Below are 27,858 nucleotides of genomic sequence, written 5' to 3'. Positions count from 1 at the left end.
TCGAACTAAGGTACTTAGAATTCAGCTACATTATTAACGTAGCTGAATTTGCGTACCTTAGTTCGAAGTGGGGGGTTAGTGTGGGCCAGGCCTAAGTATTGCCTTTTTCCTTGACAGCATGGACACCTAGAGCATGGGGTAAGTGTTCTTTTCTTGTGATTAAAATCCAGCTTAATAACTGAATTGTTGTTGTTGCCAAATTGGAAACATCCATTTTCGGTTGTAATCCCGAATTCATCAAAAGACGTTTACAGTCTGCTTTGGATGCGCAGGCGCACAATACCAGCAGGAAGTGATACCATCTCCTTCGTGCCAGACGACAGCGCTCTCCCTAAAAACACACTGACTAAGCCTTTCAAAGGTGGTTCCTGCTAATGCATCCTGAAAGCAAATGCAAGGGTCACCACTGAAAAGCTTTGTGGGTTTTTGAGGGGGGGACAGTAGTTTGGCACATACAGGGAAACTGCTGTGGGTGTGGGGTGATTTTAAAGGCCCACAAGATGGGAGCATTGCATGTGATTTTCCACAAATGAGAGCTTTCGTATGGCTGATCTATTCTGCTGGGCTTGGGGGATAAAATTCTCCCTTGTGTGTATATGAAGTTGTAATTTTGTATGGTCATAATCATGCACATCACTGCAATTTATTATGTAAGCTGTATGAAGTCTACCTGCATATCGGACAGCAGGAACAAACTTTCAAAGTGCTTTTTAAAGCAATTTGTATCTTGACATTTCATTTCACAAGTCTTTGGGGTTTGGGCAAGGTAGCCTTTTAAATACCATTTTCTTGAGAATTTTCCTTGTATCCTAAATCAGAAGCAAATTTGTTACCATTAGCAAGATAAATCCCCAGTCACTGGCATTCCCCTAAAAGATTGTTTACATTTCTTCCTTTGTTTGTAATTTGTTTTACTTGTTTTTTATGTAATGAAAAATTTGCTAAAGTTATTGTAGGATTTTGGAACTTATTTTAATTCTGCCCTCCCATGCTATGTAATTTTTGTTTGTTTGTTTTTGTTTTTAAATCTTAAGGGTTGCCTCAGAGGAAGGTTAAAATAATTTTACTGTATTCTGAGAAACTTGCATGTCTTCTGTAAACCATCCTTTTTATTCATTCTTTTCCCCACACTGCTTTAACATCTCTACGATAATTATTTGTAGTGCTTTTCCTAGAAAGTCTGCTGTTACCAATTTGGATAATGGCGGCACATGTATAAAAGCTGCTTTTCCATTACCATAATACAGAGAGGTATAATAGGTATAATCACAGATGTACCTACAACATTAAAAAAAAAAAAAAAAAAAAAAAGCAGAATTAAGGAAAGCTAAACTTTGATTTAATTAAACACAGTTTAAGCAGTTAAGCCAGATTTGGTTTATGTGCTTTGTATTAGGAAAAATGGAAATTTAAAAAAAAACCCAAAACACTTTGAGAAACAAACATTCCTTGAGTGCTGGCTTGATTTGAATGGACACCCACTTAATAGCATCTGCAAAATAAAAATCATTATACGTGCATTGTTTTGTGAGATCACAAACTAAATTAGACTGGAAAATTACCCAACTGTACATATGTACGTACACACACACACACCTACCTACAGCCCCACTTCCCAGCCCCCTACATAAAAGTAGCACAATTTCAAAAAATGTTGTGTGTGTAAGATACTTGCTGGATAAATTCTTCCCTTTTCTCATATCACATCACTCCGAGACCCAAACACTCTGAAAATAAAAACTAACTAATTTTGACCTTCAAGAATCCTGGGTTTTGTTTGTTTGTTTTAAAGATTGGTTAAAGAATCACATTAAAAAAATTGTTAGTTGCCATAGACACCTTTTTTTTTTTTTTTTTTTTTTTTTTTTTAAGAAAATTTTTTAAAATGAATTTGTTTATTCTGAAGGCTGCTCATTCACCTTTTGTCCGCCTCGCTCCGTTTGGACAATGAAAGTGGATTAAAGTCAGTGGCTAGTCAGAATCAGTTTCTCATTATCTTGCACAGTGCTGAAAAAATTGCGTCACTGTCATATTTTGTTTTAAAAATCGTTTCTACTGGAATTTACAAATTCAAGGAAACATTTCTATTGACCTTACTTTTTGTGCAAATCATCAGTCTAAATTTTCAGTCCCTTGTGTCCTTTTCACACCTGTGACTGTTAACTTTAACTAGATATGTGTATTGGTGGGGGAGCAAGTACTTGTAATGATTCTTGAAGGTGGAATGAGCTGCTTTAATATCCTCTCCCACTAATAATGTGTTTACCTTCCTGCATCTCTGGAAAAGACGATATCAATCCCTTCCACCGAAATGTTTTTCCAGAGAGTTTTCATATTAATTGTAGACTCAATCTTTTCTGGGCCATCTAACAGACAACAGCCATCTTCTGGGCAAAAACCACAAACATCCATCTCTTTGTAGCCTTTGTTCTTCCCACACTGTTCAAGGATGATGATTGCTTTGGAGGATGAAGCGAGGCCAATGTGAACAGTGAGCTGTTTTTTTGCCCCCACCAGAGTGAATAACAGGAAATGAAAATGACAGACCTGTTTTTAAAAACATCCAATGCAATAGCACCAAGCAGTTTATGAAATAGCAGCTCCAAGGTGGAGTGTCTGTCTTATTGCTCCTCTTTAAAGAAAACGTAGATGACCCTTTGTAATGTAGAACAAAATTGGACTTTCGTTGTTTGTTTTATCTAGTCAGATTAGGAAACCAGCACCTTCTTGTAACTCACAGCGGTTCTTTCCACTGTTCTGCATACAGCGCCATTGTTAAAAGCTAAAGTATTTCCTCATTAGTATATGCATCAAGTTGCACCAATTTTCATCATAAATCTTTAGCTGACACTTTAAACTGCACCTCCACAATCTTGTCTGACATACACAGACACTTTGGGGAGTTTTTAAAGACCCACTCCAGATTACATTGCCCTCAGGACAGAGAAGCCTCTTAATCAAGCTATCAAAGTCAGCAGCTTTTTATTCCAAATAAGTAGTTTTCCCAATTAAGCAAAGGAGGATTTTTTTTAAAAAGCCTCATTTTAAAATGACAAATACTCTATTGGATGAAAATGCTGGAATAAGAAAGACTTTCTGTACTTCAGCTCTATTTCTTCCTTTAGAGCTGAAATCCTGAGTTTCTTGCACACCCAAAACGTCAGTAAATAGAAGTTTTGGATGCACAAGGATTGCAAGATTTGGCCCCAAATCTGTATTTATCAATGGGTTGTAGGCCAGGACTATTTTATGCATAGTTAAGCACCATATATATTTTATACCATGCTCATCACTATATCAAAGTGTCATTTAATCACTTGACACTAGATAAATGCATTACTATTAGACAGAAGTTGTTATTTATGTTCCTAATTCTCATTAGGTGCTCCTGATTTAAAAATTTGCCTACTGTGAGGAACATGCTTTAGTGGGGGTAAAATACACATTTCATAACTATTAAAAAAAAAAAAAAAATTACAACTTTACCAGTCCATGTAATACCCCAAGATTCAATAATGAACTATTTTCTTTTCTAATTTTTTTTTGTGTAAACATTTTTTCCTAGCAGTGATATGTATACAACTGATTCAAATTTATTCCACAAAAACATTGTTAAAAAGCCTGACATTCTGTGTTGATCTAGTTTCTTTTCATAAGAGGAAGATTTTTTTTTTTAATGGGGATCCAGTAAAAACCAAATTAAACAGTTGCCCAAAATGTATCTAAGGTGTGTACATTCACCTCTGAACAATAGCTGTTTCTTTAAACTTCTCAAACATTCATGTGGTAGATTTCTTACACTGATATGTAATGAGTAATGGTTAGCAGTCATCCTGTCCTATAAGGCTACACACTCTAATACCCTGATGATGAGCATCATCTAAGAACCTAGATAGATGACTAGGTACTGTAGGTGTAGGAGATGTTTGTTTAGCACGTAAAGGGCTCTCTTCAGCTGTCATTTGATTGCTGTGAAGGAACCAAAGGATTCTGTATCAATGCACCACCACCCCATCTAAACTAGATACAGGAGAGAAATATTCCTCCAACACCCATGCATTCTCAGATGTGCATGCCCGTCTCCCCATGTATTTTTCCATGTTTGTTTTTCTGAGCTTAAGTTAGCTACTGTCACAGAATCCAGCACTTCACCCTTTTTGCTCTTTGCCCAGAGCTACACTGGCTTTGTTCACACATTCAGGTACCTCTGCTACAGCTCACACTCCGAACAAACAGGCATTGAGTCCATCTGTGGTCTGGCTAAGGTTCGCTTTTGGGTCATGATCTAAATGCTCTTTCCCTCTCCATCAGATCCTTGGTAAGAGCTGCCAGAAGCCATTCTAGCAACGGAATGACTTCTTTTGGGAAAGACCCTCCTCATGCAGGTTGCCAGCATAACTATTTCTAGTGGTGTAGCTCACCAGTGGCTCATGAAGTCTTTGGTGATGGTCCACAGAATGGTTCTCATATTATTTCACTCAGTAAGAAGTTGGGAGGAGAAAGTGAGATCATGTAAGGGCTCTGTCTCTGATGAAGTGGTTCACAGAGTGAAAAATATAGAGAATCATTGGCACTAATATTCTTGGTGGCTGTACTATGAAAACACTCCACAGCAGTGTCCTTCAAAGACCTGATTGTCCATTTTGCCTGTCTCAGAGGGACACAATTATATCCCATTGCTCACTATCGCTTCAGGTGGTTGAAAGATATTACCCTTTATTTCGTGTGCTGAAAAGAGGGAGAGGTTTTTAAAGCTCAAATAGGTTTCTTTGGTCCATCTACCCTACCTCTCGGCACACGCTCAGGAGTTCCACCCTCCTTTTCTATCCTGTTTTTTTCTGACTATATCTAGTGGGCAAGCTATATCCACCTTCTGAACAGACACTGTATTATTTGGTTCAGTTTTAATTTAAGCGAAAAAAATTCAACTATATAATCACTCACTAGTGGTTGAAGAGTCCCCCATATCTTACAGACGAGCTCCTTTGCTTTTTGGTAAGCCACTGGCAGTTGCATGATGTGTAGATCTATGTTTTCACCAAGGCCTAACTTGGACATCTCCTGTACATAGAAAGAAGCAACACAGACTTGAAAAGCATTAGATTGTCTCAAAGGGCGATGTGAAAAATTAGACTTTGGTCCAATTCAGAGAGTATATTGCAATGCAACATATCTACCCTAGTGGTTCCCAAATAGTCCATAGACAACTTCCCTAGCATTAATGATTGTGTGGACCATCTCCCTTCCCCCTGATAACCAAACATCTCTTTGGCAAAAAGCAATGGCTTACCGGAAAAAGTGACCTTAGGAAAATATTTAATATCTTTTAGCTACTTTTAAAGTGATTTAGCCACTGGAAACAAGGAGAAGAACTAATAACACATGACCAGCCGTCTCTGTGGACCATTTGTGTAATGTATATCATCTCTCTCTCCCAAGAAAAGGACCTAGGGGTTACAGTGGACGAGAAGCTGGATATGAGTCGACAGTGTGTCCTTGTTGCCAAGAAGGCTAACGGCATTTTGGGCTGTATAAGTAGGGGCATTGCCAGCAGATCGAGGGACGTGATCATTCCCCTCTATTCGACATTGGTGAGGCCTCATCTGGAGTACTGTTCACTAGGAGGCTGCTGAAGCACTGGAATGGGTTCCCTAGGGAGGTGGTGGAATCTCCTTCCTTAGAGGTTTTTAAGGTCAGGCTTGACAAAGCCCTGGCTGGGATGATTTAGTTGGGGGTTGGTCCTGCTTTGAGCAGGGGGTTGGACTAGATGACTTCCTGAGGTCCCTTCCAACCCTGATATTCTATGATAATACGTGCAACTTATGAAAAATGTGTTATAAACCTTGATATAACCAACACTGTCCCTTCAGAGGACTTGAGAGCCAAACTTATACTTCTGCTGAGACACACATCATACAAAATTCCCATGAGGATATCTAGTCCAACTTCTGCTAAGGCAGCACGCTCCCTTATGCTGTTTTCTAGGGCTTATTCTAGTTTTAGGTGCTTTGGACAAAGAGGAATTATCTCACTGTCGACAAGGAAAAAGGTTGGCCGTGGGAAATATCCCTGGTTTATATGCAGCTTCATTTTATTAATAGCAGAGAGTTGTAATCAAATAGGCTGTGAGAGGTGGCCATATTTGTTGTTTGATTACTTATTTCAGGCTTGGTGATTTTATCAGTGCAAGAAACCCCAGCTGTAATGGACAAGGTTTCCCTGGACTGTGGAACATCTGCCTAGCTGCTGTAGGGGGTTCCTCAATATAGGGAAATGGCACCTATTGGGATGGGATTCTCCTTATGCTTTGCCTATAAAAGACATGAACCCCAACACTTTCCCTGAAGAATTTGGTTTCTTGCTCTGGATTTGGGGTGGGAGAAATAATGGAACCATCTAAAAAGCTAGATTGGAGGAGGGGCCAGCCAACCTCAGAAGACAAAATGAGGAAATAGTCATTGAAAGGGACATCCAGAAGATTCGTAAGGATTCATATGTTAGAAGGGCAGAAGGGACCATTATGATTAACCAGTCTGACCACCTGTACTCCGCAGGCCACAGGACTTCCCTGAATTAATTCCTGTTGGAAGCAGAAGCATATATTTTAGCAAAACATCAATCTTGATTTAAAAATTGCCACTGATGGAGAGTCCATCCTGATCCTTGGTAAGTTGTTCCAATGGTTAATGGATGAATCATGGGGGGATTCTGGTCAGGACAATAGGGCTTACGGGCAAGGGAGCAGGGGAGTGGTTGGTAAGTCATGAGGTGGGTCTGCTGTGGGAAGTAGGCATCTGCAGAGGGAATCTGTTCTGTGTTAGGGAAGGGTCTGGTGGGAAACTAGATGTGTACTGGGAAGAGGCACGGTGGGAGAGCATCCCGGTGCCTTTAAGGGAAAGCGGACCTGTTTCTCACTAGGGTCGCTTGCATGGAAGGAGCCCAGGTCTCAACTGTGTGGACTGGGAAATTTGCCCTTGAACACTGGCTTCCTAAATAAACTGTTCCAGTTTTCTTGTCAGCGGAAACATTGATTAGCTGTGCTCAATAAACGATGTGACACGAGCAAGGAAACAATGCCTGTGGGGAAGTAAACACATTTAGAGAACACTGCCAGCCCTTTTTCCTCTGGGCACTGACAGTCTTGAGAGGCCGTTGTATCCTCTTTGCTTAAGAATGCAGTGCTGTGTCTCTGCTTCCGAAAAAATAAAACCTGAGCCAATTTACGATTAGCATTTTATTTTTTAACGCATATTTAATTTGAATATTTAATGAGATTCTTCCTCTTTTAACTGCAAGGCCTGGGTAATGTGACTGATTGTAACTTCTCTGTAAGACATGGGGACCAAAAATAAATGTTAAAGCTGCTGCTGTCATTCACCTCTTGAACTCTTAGTTTGAATTGTAACTGACTAGGCCAAATTCATTCCTGGTATTGCTCCATCTATATCAATGGCGACACACACAGGCGTGAATTTGGCCCGTAGTTTATACAGGAGGAACTCTGATCAGCAGCAAAGTGCTGAAGACTGTATCGGGGACAGAAAGGAAGATACAATCTCTGTTAGATCCTAAATAAGTGCTTTATTATTATTTAGGCTGATCTACACTACAGATTTAGGTTGACGTAAGCCACTTTGTGTCAACCTATCTGTGCATGTATCTATGCTCAAATTTCTTTGGATGACGTACACACCCTGTTATGGCAATGCAATAAAACCACCTCCTCAAACAGCGTGGAGCCATGGTCAATCTACTGAGGTTAGTGGAGTGCTAATGTAGGTGCTGTGTGACCTGTGTCGACCCTAACAGTCCTCCAGCAGCTGTCCCAGAATGCCACATTCCCCGTGACATTGACCGCTCTGGTCTCAGTTGTAAACTCTGCTGTCATGGAGACTGGAAGCTACCCCCTCACCTCCTTTCAAGCTTCCTGCTTGTTTTTAAAATGCCTTTTCCTGGTTGCCCAGAGTGGCAAGCACACCTAGCAGCTCTTCCTTTTTCTGTGCAACCGTCCAACCAACAGGCTGGCTCCACGCAGTCCTGCCAGGAGTAGATAGGAGGTATTGGATCTCCTGGGCCTGTGGTGAGAAGAGGCTGTGCAGGCACAGCTATGGACCAGCCATAGTAACGTGGACAGATATGAGCAGAGTGCGTGGGGGAGGCAGGCAAAGGAAGGGGTATGACCGGGATCAGCAGCAGCGCTGTGTGAAACCAAAGGAACTTGGCTAGGCATAACACCAGGCCAAGGAAACCGATCAATCTAGTGCTGAGCCAGAGACCAGCCGCTATTACAACACACTGCATGTCCTAGTTGGTGGAGACACCCCCAGTACCCAGCACAGCACCATGGATACCTCTGAGGAGTCCCAGACAGAGACCCCTGCTGTGAACAGTGCGGCGGAGGAAGAGGGGGAGAGAGACGGCAGGAGGCTGCGGCCATATCACGAGCCAGGACCTGTTTGAGACTGCCCCAGGCTAGCCAGTCCCTCCAGGTGAGCATGGATGAGCCTGATGGAGGGGAAGGGACCTCAGGTAAGTGTGTGCATGTGTCTTTCCTTACAATGGTTAAATTTAAGGGTGGCGCCCAGCCCATGTCCCCTTAAGGCAGAGGTACTGACTTTTAATTGTTTTACTTATATTAGAAGAGGTAGAGGTACAACAAAGAGAGGTAGAGTTGGCATGTGCTTTTCATTCTCCTGTAGGGTTAAGCTGGGTGTGAAGGAGGGGCTTGTGGAGCAGTTTGTTTATGTACATGGGGATGTCCCTTTCACCCTCCTGAGAATCTCGATTAAACTTTCATAGAGATACTCTGCAATCCTCTCCCAAAGGTTTGTATGGTTTCTAATAAGGAAGGCTGCCTTATTTCTTCCTCCACGGTAGGACGCTTTTCCACGCCACTTTGCGATGAGTTCAGCTGGCACCATTGCAGTAAACAAGTTAGCGACATATGAGCCTGGGTGGCTTTGGCATACCAAACAGCAGCTGTGTGCTCTGTGCTTTTGTTACCCTCATCAGCTAAAAGCACCACTGCCTGTGGAAAACAGTGCCAATATTCAGTGCCCTTTGCTCATACCTGTGGAATCCGGACTGAAATTGTATTGCTTCATGCAACAGAAATCCTTCCCCCTCCCCCAGCCCCTGGTAGGCCATACTTACTGTAGCTGGGGCTTTGCCTCACAGATATTATGCAGGGCACAACAGGCAGCTATAACCAATCTAGCCAGTGCACAACATCAGCATCTCTTCAGTCTACAAAAAGCACATTCAAGAATCATTCTGTGCCTGCTGAGCCGTTAGTTGAATCTTTCCTTGTGTTGTTGAGGTGGCCAATGCATGGCTTCATGAGCCCAGGAGAGCAAGGGATAGGCTGGGTCCCAGAATCACTCCTGGCATTTCAATATTGCCAAAGGTAATCCACCACTCAGGAAAGAATGTCCCTGCTTGCAGATGTCTGAAAAGTCCTCTGCTGTTAAAGTTGCACACGTCATTCACCTTCTCTGACCAGCCCATACTGATAGCAGTGAAGCATCCCCAGTAACCCACCAATGCTTTGCACATTTGTACAAAAATAGCCCTTTCTATGGTATTCTATGGCAAGGTGGGCAGGTGTCAAAATAGGAGTATGCGTGCCATCAATCACCACACACAGTTGGGGTCTCCATAGGTGCAAATCATCCACAACGTCCTGCACATTGCAGAGAGTCACAGTCATGCACAGCAGGAGACAATTAATGACCCTACTCCCTTGCCTGGCAATGGCCCCAGCTTTGGATTTTTCAACTCCAAAATGATTTCCCACTGACCAGCAGCAATCCAGCATTGCAGGCTTCCACCGTGTGATCACCATTCACTTCTCTGCTGTCAATGCAACATTTTTCTCGTGTCCCTGCACTGGAGGGCTGGGGTGAGCATCCAAAAGTTCTGCAACCACTGCTAGTCATCCCATACCTGCATTACAATGCAATCCCACCAGTCAGTGCTCATTTCACAGGCCCAGAAATACCACTGTCATCCATGAACACCACCGACAACCTTGGATTGTTTTTCACTATGTCAGTGAATTCTCATTGAATAAATTGCCATGTGCCCCGTTGATGTGGTACTTCCTGCAGGTCTGCAAATACAGGAGAATCGTGTTCTGTACTTCCAATGTTCATGAGAATAGTGCAGAGCTCTGAGGGCTCCGTGCTTCTGTCAGAGATGGTGGACACTGAAATTTGTCCCCAGGTTTGTGGGATTTTTTTTTTTTTTAAAGTGCAGAAATTATGGGATATGGATGGTATTAGGGGATGGAGAAATTGCATGTTGGGAATTGGACCCCTAGCTCCCAGAGATCCCTGGTCATTTCTATCCCACAACACATTGGGAAAATTTCCCAAAAAGCATTGTGCCAGATGGCAGCATGTGGAACTCTGATACTACCCATGGTGCACTGCACTTTGCACTGACACAAGTATACCAACTTTGGTGACTGTACACCAATGTAACTTGTGTTGACCAAAGTTTGTAGTGTAGACATGGCCTATTTCTGTATTACTATAGTTGCTTATAGCCCTAGTCATGGACCATGACCTCCGTTGTGCTAAGCATTGTCCAAACACAGAATAAAAACACTGCCCCCGCCTCAAAGAGCTTACATCTTAGTATAAGGCTATGTCTACACTACCACGGAAAGTCGACCTACGCTACGCAACTCCAGCTACGTGAATAACGTATCTTAGGTCGAGTTACCGCGGGGTCTACACCGCGGGGGGTCGACGGGAGAAACTCTCCCATCGACTTACCTTACTCTTCTCGTCGGGGGTAGAGTACAGGGGTCGACTGGAGAGTGATCTGCTGTCAATTTGGAGGGTCTTCACTAGACCCACTAAATCGACCGCCGGTGGATTGATCTCAGAGCATCGATCCCGGCTGTAATGTAGACCTGCCCTAAGACAAGAAACAACAGATGGATACTGACAGGGAGTACAGTGAAACATTGAGACACTATTGGTCAGCATATAGGCTGTGGTATCCACACCACAATGGCTTAACTGTTATCAACTTTTTGTACGCATTACCACAAAGGAATGTTTTAAGGAGGGATTAGAAGGAGGATAATGAGGTTTGTGGATGTTTATGGGGAGCTCCTCCCAAGAGTGAGGAGCAGTGTGGGAGAAAGCACAAAGGTACTTCTTTGAAAAATTAAAAAGTGGGCAATGGAGGATGGCCTCATTGGCCAACTGAACACAGAAATCTGTTCGGTTGGGTGCCGTGTGGTTAATGATTCAGGGGAGCATTGCCCAAACTTGCCAGAGTTCTAGCTGACTGTCCTATGAAACGCCATGCTATAAGAACGGAAACAATAGTAATCTAGGAAGAACGTGTGAGCTCAGGTGTAGCAATTATAAAATGGGTCAGCTTCTGTGTTAGCGGGTACCTTGAGCTTTAGAAACCTCCTGATACTGTCATGGACCATAATTTGGAATACCAGGAAGTTCTTACATAATTAAATATTCACAGGGTGCTGTCCTAGCCGCTTATTCCTCAAATTCAATCTGTTTTCAAATAGAGAAAGCCGTGCTGAGATGTTATCCTTCAGATATTGACTTTTTTTTTTTTTTTTTTAAAGAGGACATTAGTCATTGAGCAAACCAATTTGTAGGGCTACCTATTTACTAAGGGCTTGTCTATATGAAAAGTTGCAGCAGTTTAACTGAAGTTGTGATTTTTAAACAGACTTAGTGAAAGGGCGATGTGGACACTCTTATTTTGGTTTAAACCAGGAGTAGTTTACTGTAAATCGATTAGAAAAAGGCTTAAAATGAACCAAAATAAGCCACTTTTAATTAAACCAGTACAAATTTATGTGCAGACAAGGCCAAAAGCAATATTGTTAGCCCTGTACAATATGGTTCCCAGGATTGTGCCAATTCCTGGTGACATGGACTAGATTTTTCTCAATGACGCACATGCATTTATGTGCACAAAATCGGCAACAATGTAAGCATACAAATAGTCAAAGAGGGGAAGCAGGATAGTCTAGAGCAGGGGTCGGCAACGTTTGGCACGCGGCTCGCCAGGGTAAGCACCCTGGCAAGCCGGGCCAGTTTATTTACCTGCTGACGTGGCAGGTTCGGCCGATCGCGGCCCCCACTGGCCGCGGTTCGCTGTCCCGGGCCAACGGGGGCGGCGAGAAGCCGCGGCCAGCACATCCCTCGCCCGCGCCGCTTCCCGCCGCCCCCATTGGCCCGGGACGGTGAACCGCGGCCAGTGGGGGCCACGATCGGCCGAACCTGCCGCGTTAGCAGGTAAATAAACTGGCCCGGCCCGCCAGGGTGCTTACCCTGGCGAGCTGCGTGCCAAACCTTGCCGACCCCTGGTCTAGAGGTTAAGGTACTAGATTAAATTCTTGATTCTGCCGCAGGCTATCTATGTAACACTGGAGAAGTCACTTAACCTATCCTCTGCCTCAGTTCCCTTCCTGTAAAATGGGAATGATACTGAAGTCTTGTGAACCCCCTCTTAAAAATGAATATTTCCAGGGATTTTCTCCTTTACCTGAGTGTACATTATAAAAGCTGTGATCTTGGAAATCTAAGATTTGTTTGTGTGACATGTTTATTACACACTATGTATTATTATTAATTATTATTTATCATTACAGTATTTTTATTGCATTATGAAAACGGCAACACTCTTCCAAGATCTCACTTTCGTAGCTTGTATCTCTTTGAATAAGCCTGTTATAAGACAAGGCTCTTATGTTTCATCAAGGAGTATCAGATGTGAAACAGCATGAAGGTATTTAAGAAGCCAACTCAGAGTTCCTCCTACACAAGCATTCAGGTCTTGAGCAGTCCAGGCAAACAACGCACACTTGTTCTTCATAATAATTTTAAAAACAATACTAGCTGCCTATTTAATTTTAAAAACAGCAAAAAATATCCACCTCCCTTTCCATTTCTTATAAGGAGTCTTGAAGGTTAAGTCTCCTCAGTGTGATAAATCTGCTTGCTTTGATCTGCTTAGCTCTTGGAAGTCTAGGGGCTCCGGGCTGCTGGTCCCGTGCTGCCCGCGATCCCTAGGGACAGCTCTGTCCGCCATTAGGGAATTTTTCCCCGAGAACCCCCTGTAACATTCACGAACCCCAGTATGGGAAACACTGCTCTATAGGGTTGCTATGAAGACAATCAATTAAATATTATGGGGCACATTGATATTATAGTGATGAGGACCAAATACATACTGTTATGATGGAGGTTGGGTGTGACGTGGTGAAGCTGGTGGGTGTAATATCCCTTCATTCAGAATAAATGTAAGAAGCTGTTAAGGTCCTTTTTTGGAGTAAGTTAGTTGAAACAATACACAAGCCACACGCGAGGCTGGTCAGAGAGTGAGCTATGTGGATGGAAGAGTTTTGCTGGGTATTGTTTGGTGGTGTGTGAGTCTAAGCAGCAGCCAGGGAACAGGCAGAGAGAGGCCAAGCAGACAGCAAGAGACACCCTGGAAACATAGCTCAAAGACAAGGGAGATTTTTGGGCAGAGGACTGGCTGGAAAGAGGCTTGGAACCATGAACAAAAAATGTGCCTCCTGTTTGAGTCCTATTGGTTTAAGGAAACAGGACTCCATCATCAACTTCTCTTAATGTAAACAATCCACAAGACTCCAAATATTGGCTAGCTGCTCAGGTCAAAATGGGGTAGCAGTACCTAGATAGATACGCAACTGCATTTTCATGGAGTCAGTTACCATGATTTCACACACGTTTTAAAGTAACTGTTCATGCAGATTAGGCACAGAATCATGCTGGCATTTTTGCACGTGCAGTGTTATAAAAGATCCTAACAGTGTTGTGCTGGGGTAAGAATAAGGGAATTAAAATATATATTTACCAAACATGTAAATAAATGTAAAAAGGGGTTTTTTAAGGGCTGCAGGTATACTTTCAGCTCCTCAGAATGTTTTATAAATAAAGGAAACTTGAAAAATTGAAATTAAAAACCCTTTAAAAATAGCTTTCAATTCTCTGTACCTGTTCACTGAAGGATTTCAAAGCACTTTAAAAACATTAATTAAGCTCCACGAAAACCTTCTGAGGTAGATAAAATAGCAGTCTCTTCACTGCTGGTTAAAGTGAGTTAGAGAGGTTAAATGACACATTTCCTAAAATCACAGAGTCAACGGACGAATAAAGAACAGGGCTTGAAGTCTGTCTCTCAGCCGCCGCTAGAAAAACTGGCTCCTAGAAGTAGTTGACAATTTCCCTTTTAATGCAATCATCACAGACTAATTATGCTGAGTTTTGCCACTGTGTTTAGGCTTGAGTCCTGTTATCGAGTTGGGACCCTGATCTTGATCCTGCATTGCGCTGACTTGGTAATTGGCTGTTGTCACGTGGCAGACACTTGACCTTGTTTGGAGGAGAGTTAGAAACAGGGTCAGGTGGAAGGGACTAGGTCAGGGGTCGGCAACGTTCGGCACGCAGCTCGCCAGGGTAAGCAGCCTGGCGGGCCGGGCCAGTTTTATTTACCTGCTGACGCGGCAGGTTCGGCCGATCGCGGCCCCCACTGGCCACGGTTTGCCGTCCCGGGCCAATGGGGGCGGCGAGAAGTGGCGCGGGCGAGCGATGTGCTGGCCGCAGCTTCTCGCCGCCCCCATTGGCCCAGGACGGCGAACCGTGGCCAGTGGGGGCCGCGATCGGCCGAACCTGCCGCGTCAGCAGGTAAATAAAATTGCCCCGGCCCGCCAGGGTGCTTACCCTGGCGAGCCGCGTGCCGAACGTTGCCGACCCCTGGACTAGGTGGATCTATAGTATGAAATAAATAATTCAAGGCATTTGTGATTCTGAGGGAACTGTGAATGACACTGAGCAGCCAACCTGTCATAATCACTGACTGTTTGCAGTGTTGTTGTAGTCATGCTGGTCCCAGGATATTAGAGAGAGAAGTTGAGTGAGGTACAATCTTTTATTGGACCAACTTCAGTTGGTGAAAGAAACAAGCTTTTTGAGCTTTCACAGAGCTCTTCTTCAGGTCTGGTCCAATAAAAGATAGTACCTCACCCACCTTGTCTCTACAATCACTGACTGCAATTTGCCAGCTGATCTGAAGTAAATATATTGTCTGTGTTGCTTTCCCATAGAGTGAAAATTATGCTCCATGTTTCAAGAGTTAAAAGTTGCTGCTGCACTTTCATGCATATTTTAAGAGGGTATTTCAGGTGACTGGAGCCATGAAAGACTTTACAAAGACAGATTTCTAAAAGGAAAGCTCAGTCTTTCCAGCACTAGTCAACCGTGCCAGGCCATGTGTTTAGTAAAAACTTTGAAGCATTTCTCAGTGACCCTGAATTGACGGAACCACTTATATCTTCACTTCCTTTTGATTTGTCCTTTCCCCTAAATACTAAAGCGGTACATTTTCTGATGAATGGGACATCTATGGATGCAACTCCCAGTAATGTTGATGGATGCCTTGCGTGTGTATCTTCTCGGGCTGAGATGTGAACTCATGCTAATGCAAACATGGCAGGTATTCTTCACATGCTTTGTGTATTTTATTTATATCAAAAAATAGGCAATCAAATGCAGTGTTTTACCAACTAGGAAAGCAAAATCCTTTTAGATGTCTCGTGAGCGTCTCCTGACCACTGAGTGCGAACCTGCCCCCTCTCTCTGCTCCCGGTCCCCTCTGTTGGCTGTCGCCCTTGTCAGGCAGGTCTTCATTGGCTGAACCCAGGAAGGAACCACTTCCAGGGTAAAAAGTCCTTCTGAGCTAGCTTTAAGTCCATGCCTGTACTGGTATAGAGCATTGTTCGCAGGGCTTTCTGCCTGGTGACTTTGTCCTCAGCAGTTCTCTGGTGTTCTGTTTAAATTCTAGCCCGTTTCTCAGGCCTTTAATAAGAACATAAGAACGGCCATACTGGGTCAGACCAAAGGTCCATCCAGCCCAGTATCCTGTCTACCAACAGTGGCCAATTCCAGGTGCCCCAGAGGGAGTGAACCTAACAGGTAATGATCAAGTGATCTCTCTCCTGCCATCCATCTCCACCCTCTGACAAACAGAGGCTAGGGACACCATTCCTTACCCATCCTGGCTAATAGCCATTAATGGACTTAATACTGAGTCTTATCACATGAGCTTAAGCTGCTTCCCCAGCAGCCAGTGGGGGGACCAGGTCCCAACTCTAGGGACCCTACAAATAGCCACCACCTGTTGCTTTCTTTAATAGTTGCTGCTGCTGCATTCCCTGGACTGCTTCCCATGTAGCCCCTTCCTCTTCATCCTTACCTCAGGGCTGAAGTTCTCAATTCCTCTTCTCCCTCACCAAATGCCAATTCCACCAGAACCCAACTTCTGGTTTTCCCTGGAGCTCCAGCATCAAGCAAGAAGCACCCTTCCTTACTCTTCTGGTCCCAGCCCAGAACTGACTAACTCAAGCCCTGCACTCCTTTTAAGTGTGCCTGCTGTGCTCTGATTGGCTGCTTCCTTGCAGCCTTTCTAGGCAGGCCTGGAGGACTTACCTTCACCGCTCCTTTCCTGGGTGGGGTGAGGTAGGAGCAGGGGGCCTCGAAGGGCCTGGTACACCCCATCCTGATGTCTCTTTCCAGGACAGTATGAATGAGTTCAGAGCCTGGTAGCAGTCATGGACCTAGACTGGCTCGTTCATTCTTGTGTTCTGGCTCCTCAGGATGGCAATAAAGGAGAATTCAGCCTAGTCACCGAAAATAGAAGCACTGTCCTCCAAATGACCCTCCCCACGTTTGTGTGCCTGACTAATGCTTTGAAATAACAGAAGGAATGACTGCTCTCAATGGATCCATGCGGCTGGGATGGGGGAGTGTATCCTACAACTAGCAAGGAGAAGGGCTCAGTAATCATATATGGAAGAGCAAAGTACCTGCCACTCCCTGAGGAGAGAGGTTTGAAGCTGCCAACCTGAGACAGAGGGCCTGGCAGCTGGGCTGTCTTAAGGAAGCAGGGCTTTAAGAGGAAAGGTATGGCCCAAGGGAGAGAAGTCTTTGTTCCCAGAATGAGAGGAATCTGCCTATAATGCTCCATGCTGAAGAGTATTGAGGGTGAAACTGCATCGGTGCTTTTTGGTTCTGTGATTGCTGCCGTGCTCCTGCAGGAACTGGGGATTAAGCTAAACTCTGACCTACAAATAGGTGGCAAGTGGCTGCCCTGCTGGGACTGGCTTTACACAAACCCTCATGAGGCAGTGTTTAGGGGAGAGCCAACTAGTTCTAGATAGACAGCCAGCCTGAATGGATGTGGTCAGTAAAGCTGCTACTACTGTACAGTCCTTTTTATATTGAACCTGGGTGTGTTAATGGTTGGTCCTCTGGGGTGGCAGGATTGCCTTGCGTCACTTAGTGAGCCACACACAGACCCCCAGTCACCTTAGAATTGCTGCTGCTAAGCTCCACAATGAGGGCCAAATCCTGCCTTATTCCAGTCAAATTCCCATGGTCATCAACAGGTTTTCAGTGTAAATAAGGAGAGCAGGATTTGGCCCAGTTCTCTTTGACTAGAAGGAGGGTGCCTGTAATATGTCAGTCCTTGGTGGCGGTGGGGCTAGAAGAGGCCCCATAAGGAATGTGGCGGATTGTGTAAGGAGAGCAGGAGCTCAGACCAACCAAATGTACATGCCAAATTCTGCTGACTTTAGCTTGTTTGTGTAGGCCTCCTGAAGTCCCAGGACTACTCGGCTGATCAAGGCCAGTGGGATTTGGCCCCAGATTGCTATTTAAGTGTAGGCCAGCCAGAACAACACACTGGTCTATCAAAGTTCCAGACTCTTCCTGTTTTGATGCATAGTTCTTTCCATCATCTAGATTTTGCTTCCTTGCACCACAATGGAATCAGAAACCGAGGCAGTATCTCCAATACAAGCAGAAACGAATCCCACATACAGGGTGTTGAAGCTGAGGGAAGGGGATTTGATCTCTGTGCTCCATGACTTAGGTATTTTTAATTATAGAATGTTTTAGCTATCGTTACATAATTTCCTGGCACAGAAGGCACATGACATGATGTTACAAAAACTTGTTTCATCAGCGCGTTCTGGCCTTAGGCTGTTCTGCTTGCAGATAAAGAACGTATTTTATTTTCAACCAGGATAAGATGATACTGTGTCTAAAATTAGGACCAATGGAAATCAGATGGTGATGACCAAGCGTATTGTCAAGTGATAAATATTTGTGGTTTGGGGTGTACGTCAAGCTCGGGTTGGGATAACTTATAGGCCTCCTGATATGCTTGGGGTACTGAAAGGTACAACAGAAGTATGTGTTCTGCTTTTAGTAGCCTACGGGGATTGGATTACCTTCCTCCTCATCACTTCACTGAATGCCTAATGGATTTCTTCTTCCAAACACTAAGATCCCCCTCCAGTGCTGATCTGTGTCCCCACCCCCTGCCCTCTCCTGTACACATTCATTGAAGACAACTGTATTCCTAGAGGAGTTGGTTTCTGCTTTGATCCTGGGGGAAATTTGCCAACAGGGAGTATCTCAATAATCTTGGCTTTACTGCACTTCAATTTAATTAAAGTCAAATCTTCAATAGCTATCATTACAGCTTGCATAAAGGATGTAATCTTGTAGCAGTGGACACTGCATCATCAGCAAGTACAGTTATTATGGTGCACAAACGTCTTACTTTTGCTGTTACTCTATTGGCTCCTCATGTATTCAATGATCCAGATGAATCTTGCACCTATCTTTCTCTCTCTTTTTCTTGTTTTCTTTAGGACATGTTTGAGCCAACCTATCAGACCAGGACCGCCACCTCTGTTCATCTTTCCCTGGGCTCCTCTCAGCCCTGCTGTGCACTATCACTATTATTCTCTGCATCTTCCGCTTTTCTACTATCATCCAGAACCTGTTCTCTTCCCCCTCCCCTTCAATCTCTCTACCTCATCCATCCTCCATCTCACTTCAAATCTCATTTTCATAATCTCTTTTCTATTTTGCAGTTCTGTCTTTCCATGTGACTCAGCCAAGTACATTGATATAGCTTGTGTGAACGACTTTCTCTTAGATTAATTGTACAAATAAATACCAAAGGAGAGAAAATGGAATGGGGGTGAGGTTGTGTGTTGAAACCTGCAGCAGCCATTTTGTGTGTTACAAATGGCTGGAAATTGTACTGAACAGATATGACGCGTACACACACTGAGCAGAAATCTGTAGCTGCTCCTGCTGCTCAGAAATACATGACAGCCTTTAACCTTTTTGAGAGCGCTATGGTACTAAAATACCCAACTAATAAATCATATAAAACCTGCTGCTACAATAAGTGCAGTTTTCAAATATAATGGAATAGGCTATTATTTTACAGTTAGCCACATGCCCGCTGCTGAAATTTGTCAAGTTCAGCCTCCCCTTATGTCTGAGTGCAACAACCCTAACTCAGATTAGAGGAAGTGAGGTTTGGCTTGGTTTAACACCAGATGAGCCTTTTAAGTTATGCTTTTAAAACGTAATCAGAAATTTACCTGAACTTATTTGGGGAAATGGTGCTTGCCAGGAAATATGGACTCCTCCAAATATTAATTGAAAACCACCGTTTTTTTTAACACCTGCAGTAGATGGATGAAATGATCAAATACGGGTCTCCTAGATGTGGTTGGGGAGCAAAAAGGAATTTCCAAAGCTCATCTTCCTTGGCTGTAGCAAGGTGGAATTCAGGGATGTTTTCGTTACAGATAGAGTCCAGCAGTGGGAAAACCCATATCTGAATAATTTTGTTTTTCAATATTAACAGCGGAGGCTGGTAACAACTGAAAGTGGGAAGGCAAAGTTGAGCAAAAAGGCGCACTCGGAGCCAAGGGACACTGTATGATCTTTGCTCATAGCTATCTGACATGACAGTGGGTAATGAGGATCCGCCACAGACTATTAGGGAATGTTGTAGTAAAGTGATTATTTTCCAATTTCTATAATTAAGGTTGGTGTGTGTGTGTGTGTGTATATGCATGTGTGTAAATATACAATTTTAGTTCCGTTCACTTAGCAGATGTCCCCTGAAATATAACGAACGTATTGCCTTTGCATTTTCTTTGATGCTGGAAGGTGGTGTTCTGGCACTAGAGCAAAAATATGTCCAGTTTTTAAATTCTTCAAGGCAAGGCTGTTACTTAAAAGGCAGATTTAAAAACCTCAACGCAAAATTAAGCATTATAAGTAATATGTGCATTTTCATCTTTTACTCATTCAGCAGTTTCTGCTTTTTCCTCTCCCCCCCCCCCTTTTTTTTTGTTTTTTGTTAGTGTATTACAAAAGAACCGGCTTTGGGCTATGGACAAACAATGGAAGGAACGAAGTTATAGTCAAAGCATCCCCCTTTCTTGTTTCCTACATGGACCTGCATGAAAAACCTCTTCAGTTCTTACCTTCACTGCTTCCCAGCTAGAGTTAATGAGGTGTTGTCGAAAGGGACCAAAGCCTGAAATCAAAGAAAGGTGCTATTAAACTGTGCTTGAACTCCAAGTACCATGAGTTGGATTATATGCACTCATGTACTTGTTCTTTTTGACCTTGATATTCTCGGTTGTGGACTATGAGTCGACTGGATAGACCAGCCTTTGTAATACTTAAGGGAATTCTATGACACCTCTACTCCGATATAACACAAATTCAGATATAACGCGGTAAAGCAGTGCTCTGGGGGTGGGGGGACTGTGCGCTCCAGAGGATCAAAGCAAGTTCGATATAACGTGGTTTCACCTATAATGCGGTAAGATTTTTTGGTTCCCAAGGACAGCGTTATATCGGGGTAGAGGTGTATCTCCCTTTTTACAGAGAACATATGCATCCACTTAGGGCCTGATTCTGCAATGCTTACTAAGTAATTCTTTCTTAGGTGGCTAGTGTAATTGAAGTGAGTGGGTATGTTGGCGCCAACAGGGCTACTCTCACAATAGGAGACTCAGCCCCATCATTACCTACTAAATCAGTGTCAAGTGATTTAGAATAGTTTTTATAGGAAAAGGTGTTGAAATCAAATTGTGTTCTGTTCCATTTACTCTATCGCTACAGCATCCTGAGCGCTAGAGCTCATTGAAAAAGGTAAAGTATATTTCATGATCATGTTTTAATCAATTTTCTTTTAAATGTTTTGAAAAAAATTGCTTTGTTTTGGTAGGCAAAACCTCCCCCACTTTCTCTCGCTTATCTTTTTTCCATGTGGAAAAGGTGGGGAAAAAAGTGAAAAAGTGAAAGGGGTTGCCCATTGAGATGAATGGACAGTTTTTTGAAAAAAGAAAATCAATTTCTTGTTTAAAAATTTTCCATCAAAAATGAAAAAATTACCACTTTTCTTTTGGGTTGAAAAGGCATTTTGTTGGGAAAAACATTTATTTAAAAAATTCCCCACTAGCTCTACTCATCCCATTCTCTGCATCCCCATCCCAAATCACATCAGATAGTACAGGTATGCACTTGTGGATTGTAGGTAATGTCTTAGATCCTGGTCAGTGGAACAACTAATACAGATAAGCCTGTAAAGCTATTTTAATCCCCATTTTTTAAAGCACATCATTTTTTAAATAAACAAACCCCAATGAAAAAAAGAGTATCAAAAATGTAATAAAATATTGGCTGAAGTACATAAAATTTGCCCTTTTGGTCCCTAAAAAAGTACGTTACTTCTATGGAAACTATACAGCCTTAGCTACAGTATAAAGGCTGCAGTGACTCTGTTAAAAAACTCAAATATTTTTTTAGGCCACCTGTATGGTACACCTGCCTTAAATTGCTTCCAGTGTTTGTCTTTTCCTTTTCCCTTTCTTTTTTATTTTTCTTCCTTTTTTTCCCCTTTTCTTCCTACAAATATCTAATCCTTTTTTAAAAATCATACTAAGCTTTTAGTCTCAATGATAACTTGTGACAATGAGTTTCACAGGCTTCACTGTTGTGTGTGGTGGTGGTGGTGGTGGTGGTGAAATAAAGGACACCCTTTCTTCCCAAAAAGGAAATATAGATCATTCCATGCTTGTTCCATTTCACTTTCAGTGAAGAATATAGTGGTACCAAGTCAGAGTGAAACTCTGTTTATAGTAAAATGTAAATTCTGAACTGGGTCACAGTGCAACATGTAAATTACAGCTGTGGTCAGAAAGAACTATTGCTTAGGGTAACGCTGTTTTATTAAAAGAAATCACTGTAAGAAGGTCTTACTGTATTGAAATAGTTAAGCCAACACAGAAATCAAATTGGCTGAAATATTATTAGGTAGTTGATAATAAAGCCGCGAGCAGCGCCAGCAAGTTTATATTACAAGCAGGTGAAAATAGGATTGAGGCACGCTATAATTCTCTGTATTACCTCTAAGTGGCACCTGTGCGTCTAACAGACACGTCATTCTAAAGCTATTTCAATAAGTGGAGCCTCTACCTAAATGACCATGTAAGGGGAAAAACTAACAAGGAGCTCATCATGGGCAAACATGTTGATGTAGCTTCAGCCTCATCCCTATGTCCTCAGATGCCCTATAGTGGAAAATTATCCAGCAACTCACATGTCAAGAGCTACAGTGGGTAGCAGCATTCCTTAAGAGTTTTAACCTTTTAAAGCTCAAAAACCTCTCTAGTTGGTGGGTCTGCAGTTGTGATTCAGCATAACCTATCGCTAGCGAGAAAACTTTCAAATCTGGTGCCTTGACCTGCATGCTCAGGCGTGCTTATCTGGTATATTTAATTTTAATGGGCTAGTTTAGCAGTGATGAGGCTGCTGTTCCTTTTGTGATTTTTCTCTTACCTTGCCATGAAACTGAGACCCTGAAATTTGCCATGTGTTGTTCTAATTCTAGACCCTGATTATGTGGCGGCATGATGCAACCTAGTTTTGCTGCTTCAGAGCTCCTTTTGGGTCAGGTTCATCTAACATTAGTTTATACTGCCGACAGCTACACAACTTGGACAGGAGAAGATGTCGTCAAAGATTTCTTTTTTAAAAGAGAGAAAGGGAGCAACTAACCAAACTGGATGGCAATAAAGGGGAGATATACATCTGATTTTCTTAGGAAGGCACAGCAGTGAGTTATTTTCCATTTGGAATTGTTACTATGACCAGTTGCTACTGTATTTCCCTCCAGGGAACCGTTTATGACAAAGATCAGGCATGTGTGCATTCCATGGCTGGCTAAAAGAGGAAGCAAATTTAAAAAAAATAATAAAACAAAAAACTTACCAGTCACAACCACAGTGTTGGAATTTGAATCCATGAAACTTGGCTCCAGAACGTGAAATCTGGTAGTCTTTCAGTTCTAAACAACAGTATCGTAATTCATACATCTGTAGTAATCTGCCTGATTTGGAACACCCTTTTTTCCAATCCGTTCTGAAAAATGCAGGTTCCTATTGGACAGTGAAAAAGACTTCATCAGACTGAGACAAGTTTGGATTCATGTGACAGACATGATTTGGGAATCACATAACTCTTTCAAAATGTAAATTATTATGTCTCTGTTTAGAGAGAGGTCTGATCAGTACTGCCTGAAGTTTGCTTTATCTTTTCTCTTTTTCTTTTTTTAGAAGTCTTAAAACTGTTTAAGAAACAAAGAAGAGTCTGAAAAACATTTTTATAAAATGTTCAGCTACATTTTAGATCAGAAAAATGTTCATGTACAAACTAATTGGACTAAGTTGTTACGTCTGTATACTTGTTACAACTTATTTATAGTACAGTTGTAATCCACTGGGTTTTTCTCCCCTTAATTAAGCAGAGTGACTAACTACAAATACATATCTATCCATTTCCACCCCAATTACATTTTCTTTCTCATTGTCTTAAATGTTTTGTTTGCAAAAACCCACATATATTTATAGATACCCACTCCTCACTATAGCTCAGAGTAATTATCTGACTATCTAGCTAATCTAACTTGATTTTGATACTATGCTCAGCACCATAATGTCTGAGTTCCTTACATATTTTAAAATAAACATCAAATAGACGAATTCTATGTATGGTAAGTTGGATGCAAGCAAACAATATGGGGTTTAATGTGTTTTAATATGGGTAAAGGTATACATCTAGCAACAAAGAATGTAGGCCATACTTCTAGCATAGGGAAATCTATTCTGCGAAGCAGTGATTGAAAAAGATTTGGGGGCCATGATGGATAATCAGCTGAACTTGTTGTGTAATACAGTGGCCAAAAGTGCTAATGCAATTCTTGGAAGCATAAACAGGGGTGTAGTGAGGCAGTGTGGCCTCCCTCCAAGCCAGAGGGGAGGAACCACTCTCTGTGCCCAGGTAGACGGAGTCAGGCTGGACTTGCCCCTCCCACCAGAAGTTGAGAGGTGGGACAGGAAGTACAAAAGATGGAACCTCCAGCTCAGTTAGAGCCCAGCCAGGGAAAGAGACAGATGCGCCTGGCTCGCGGCAGGCCTCTGTCCCTGCCGAGCCAAGCAGTGCCCTGACCCAGGAGGAGACCGACTCTGCAGGAGAGCTGCCGAGGGAGACAGACGCTTCTCCCCAGACCTCCACTGCTGGAGCGTAGGGTTGCCAACTTTCTAATCGCACAAAACCGAACACCCTACCCCCGCCCCCGCTCACTACATTCCCCCTGGATGGCTTGCTCTCCCCCACCATCACTCACTTTCACTGGGCTGGGGCAGGGGGTTGGGGTGTGGGAGGTGGTGAAGGCTTGAAATGGGGGTGCAGACTCTGGGGTGGGGTCAGAAATGAGGGGTTCAGGTAGGGTTACCATATTTAAAAAATAAAAAATGAGGACACTCCACGGGCCCCGGCCCCGCCCCTTTCCCACCCCCGGCCCCGCCCCAACTCCGCCCCTTCCCCTCCTCTCTCCCAGCCACGCGAAAAGGGCTGCCCGAGCGCTACCGGCTTCACGGTTTGCCGGGCAGCCTCCAGACCCTGCGCCCCCGGCCGGTGCTTCCCCAGTGCTCTTACTTAGGTAAGTAAGGGGTGACTTACCTATATGGGGGTCAAATATTTACTAATGGGCTCTTCAATATAGCACAAAAAGGTATAACATGAGCCAATGGCTGGAAGTTGAAACTAGACAAATTCAGACTGAAAATAAGATGTAAATTTTTAGCAGAGTAATTAACCATTGGAACAATTTACCAAGGGTTGTGGTGGATTCTTCATCACCGATGATTTTTAAATCAAGTTTGAATGTTTTTCTAAAATATCAGCTTTAGGAATAATTTGGGGAAGTTCCCTGGCCTGTGTTATACAGGAGGGCAGGTTAGATGATGACAAGAGTTCCTTCTGGCCTTGGAATATATCAATTAATCTATGTGCTAGAGCTAAACATTTACTTAGTGATATTCCTGAATATGCAACATGTGGCACAATATCCACCCAGAAACTTACAGGTCTGAAGAATAATATATAGCTGATGTGGAGCAGAGTCCTTGCAGTCCTAAATGAGCCAAAATTTCCCATTGACTTCAGTGAACTGACCCTCATGTTATGTATCTCATCTTTTAGGTATGTGGCCTATCTATTAATTCTTTACTGGTGCAAGTTCTCAGTATAACCTAGGGTTATCGTACACCCGGAATTTCCCGGAAAGCCGAACATGTCCGGGAAAATAGGGAGGCATGGTAAGGGGACCCCAAGTGCGAGTGGCTGCAGCAAAACTTACAACTCCCGTGATCTGCCGGGGCACAGAGGCGGCGGGCAGCATCTGAGCATGCAGCCGCCTCCTCCCTGGGCTCCAACTTTCCCGGCTCCCGCCACTCTCCACCTAGGGTTACCATATTTCAACACTGAAAAAAGAGGACACTCGAGGCCCCGGGAGTTGTAAGTTTTGCTGCAGCCACTTGCACTCGGGGTCCCCTTACCATGCCTCCCTATTTTCCCGGACATGTTCGGCTTTTTGGAAATTCCTCCCGGACGGGGATTTGAGGACCAAAAAGTCGGACATGTCTGGGAAAATCCGGACGTACGATAACCCTAGGTTATACTGAGATCTTGCACCAGTAAAGAATTAGTAGATAAAAGATGAGATACATAACGTCAGGGTCATCTATGTGTATTTTCACTTATTTGTAATCTTTCATGGAAGGTTCACTGGGCATATGCCCTAAAACCCAGGACACTTCAGCTCGGAATTGTCTTCACCAGTTTCACAAATGACTCTGATAAGAGGCTGCTGATTTCTGCGAATGAATTGATAAAATTGTTGAGGCTTGTGATTTCATGTATTAGTGCATGTTAAAAGAATGTTAGGGTTTCATTAAATCGACAGTCCTATAACGGTTTATTAAAATTTCAGTTTTTATTAACTTAAGTGCTCGTACCATTTGGTGTTATATGCCTCTACATTGATAGGAGTGTTGCAGTATTTAAGTGTAATATACATACAACTACAGTACATCCACCATACACAGAAATGGAAGATTTCATAAATGAGTTAGTAGTCTTTCTACTTAGGCCATTTTTGCAGAGGATTTTTCAGCAAGGGGAACTTTTCTCCCCTTACAATTTTGTGAGCGGAAGCTAAGCTTACTCCCTAACGGGAACCTCTCGTGAAAGTCTCCTCACAGCCTTGACGTTTACACTGGCATGTCTGTATACACCTCTGTAGCAATACAGACCCAGGTCAGGGGCTAGTTTCTGTCAATGCAAATCCAGCTTCCCATCCGTAATTAAGAAACCAAGCCTAGGATACGAGAAGGCAAATCACACGCAGGGCGGGCTCAGTTCCCCACTGACTGTGTCTTCTATTAATCCACACAAATACAACTGCCCTGGCATTCAGCTTGAGGCAAAGAGCAGCTCAGCTGCGAAGCTTTGGCTGGTTAGTGGTGGGTGGGAGGGCAGGGCTGGGCTGGGGGAGGAGGGTGGGGAAGAAGGGGAGGTCGGGCGGGCAATAGGGCCCCGCAGGGGGCGGAGGAGGCCGCTCGGAGGAAGTGATGGAAGCTGAGGAAACAGGAAGAGCCGCGGCCGGTAAGAGGGAGGGAGAGAGCCCGCGCCCGCCCGGCGCCCACCGCCCCCCACAGCTTCCCTCCCCCCGCACGGCACTGCCCCCTTCCCCCACTGCCTCCTACCCCCGATAGTGCCCCCCCCGCACGGCACTGCCCCCTTTCCTCCTGCCCTGGCACTGCCCCCCCCCACGGCACTTCCCCCTTCCTTCACCCTGGCACTGTCCCCCCCCCCCCCCCCGCACGGCACTGCCCCCTTCCCCCACTGCCTCCTACCCCCGATAGTGCCCCCCCCGCACAGCACTGCCCCCTTTCCTCCTGCCCTGTTACTGCCCCCCCCCCCCCACGGCACTTCCCCCTTCCTTCACCCTGGCACTGTCCCTCAACCCGCACGGCACTGCCCCCTTCCCCCACTGCCTCCTACCCCCGATAGTGCCCCCCCCGCACAGCACTGCCCCCTTTCCTCCTGCCCTGTTACTGCCCCCCCCCCACGGCACTTCCCCCTTCCTTCACCCTGGCACTGTCCCTCAACCCGCACGGCACTGCCCCCTTCCCCCACTGCCTCCTACCCCCGATAGTGCCCCCCCCGCACGGCACTGCCCCCTTTCCTCCTGCCCTGGCACTGCCCCCCCCCACAGCACTTCCCCCTTCCTTCACCCTGGCACTGTCTCCCCCCCCCCCCCACGCACGGTACTGACCCTTCCCCCACTGCCTCCTACCCCCGATAGTGCCCGCCCGCACAGCACTGCCCCCTTTCCTCCTGCCCTGTTACTGCCCCCCCCCCACGGCACTTCCCCCTTCCTTCACCCTGGCACTGTCTCCCCCCCCCCCCCCCCCGCACGCATGGTACTGCCCCCCTTCCTTCAGACTGGCACTGCCCCCCCGCACGGCACTTCCCCCTTTCCTCCTGCCCTGTCACTGCCCCCCCCCGCACGGCACTTTTTCCCTTTCCCACGCACGGCACTGCCTCCCAC

At 44.3% G+C, this 27,858-nt stretch overlaps 1 protein-coding gene across 1 annotated transcript; it reads right to left on the bottom strand.

Annotated features, from left to right (window-relative positions):
• Positions 1–1,109: 1,109 nt before the first annotated feature.
• Positions 1,110–23,208, bottom strand: PGPEP1L (pyroglutamyl-peptidase I like). Its single transcript, XM_065412491.1, has 5 exons — positions 23,175–23,208; positions 20,378–20,430; positions 4,945–5,061; positions 2,267–2,496; positions 1,110–1,278 (listed from the first exon to the last, which is right to left on the bottom strand). The coding sequence occupies exons 1-5, from the start codon at positions 23,206–23,208 to the stop codon at positions 1,110–1,112; spliced, it is 603 nt and encodes a 200-aa protein (XP_065268563.1).
• Positions 23,209–27,858: the final 4,650 nt, after the last annotated feature.

The sequence above is a fragment of the Emys orbicularis genome, chromosome 10 (genome assembly GCF_028017835.1).
Source record: "Emys orbicularis isolate rEmyOrb1 chromosome 10, rEmyOrb1.hap1, whole genome shotgun sequence".
Taxonomy (NCBI): Eukaryota; Metazoa; Chordata; order Testudines; family Emydidae; genus Emys; species Emys orbicularis.
Note: the sequence above shows the minus strand (reverse complement) of the source record. Positions and strands in the feature narration are given on the sequence as shown.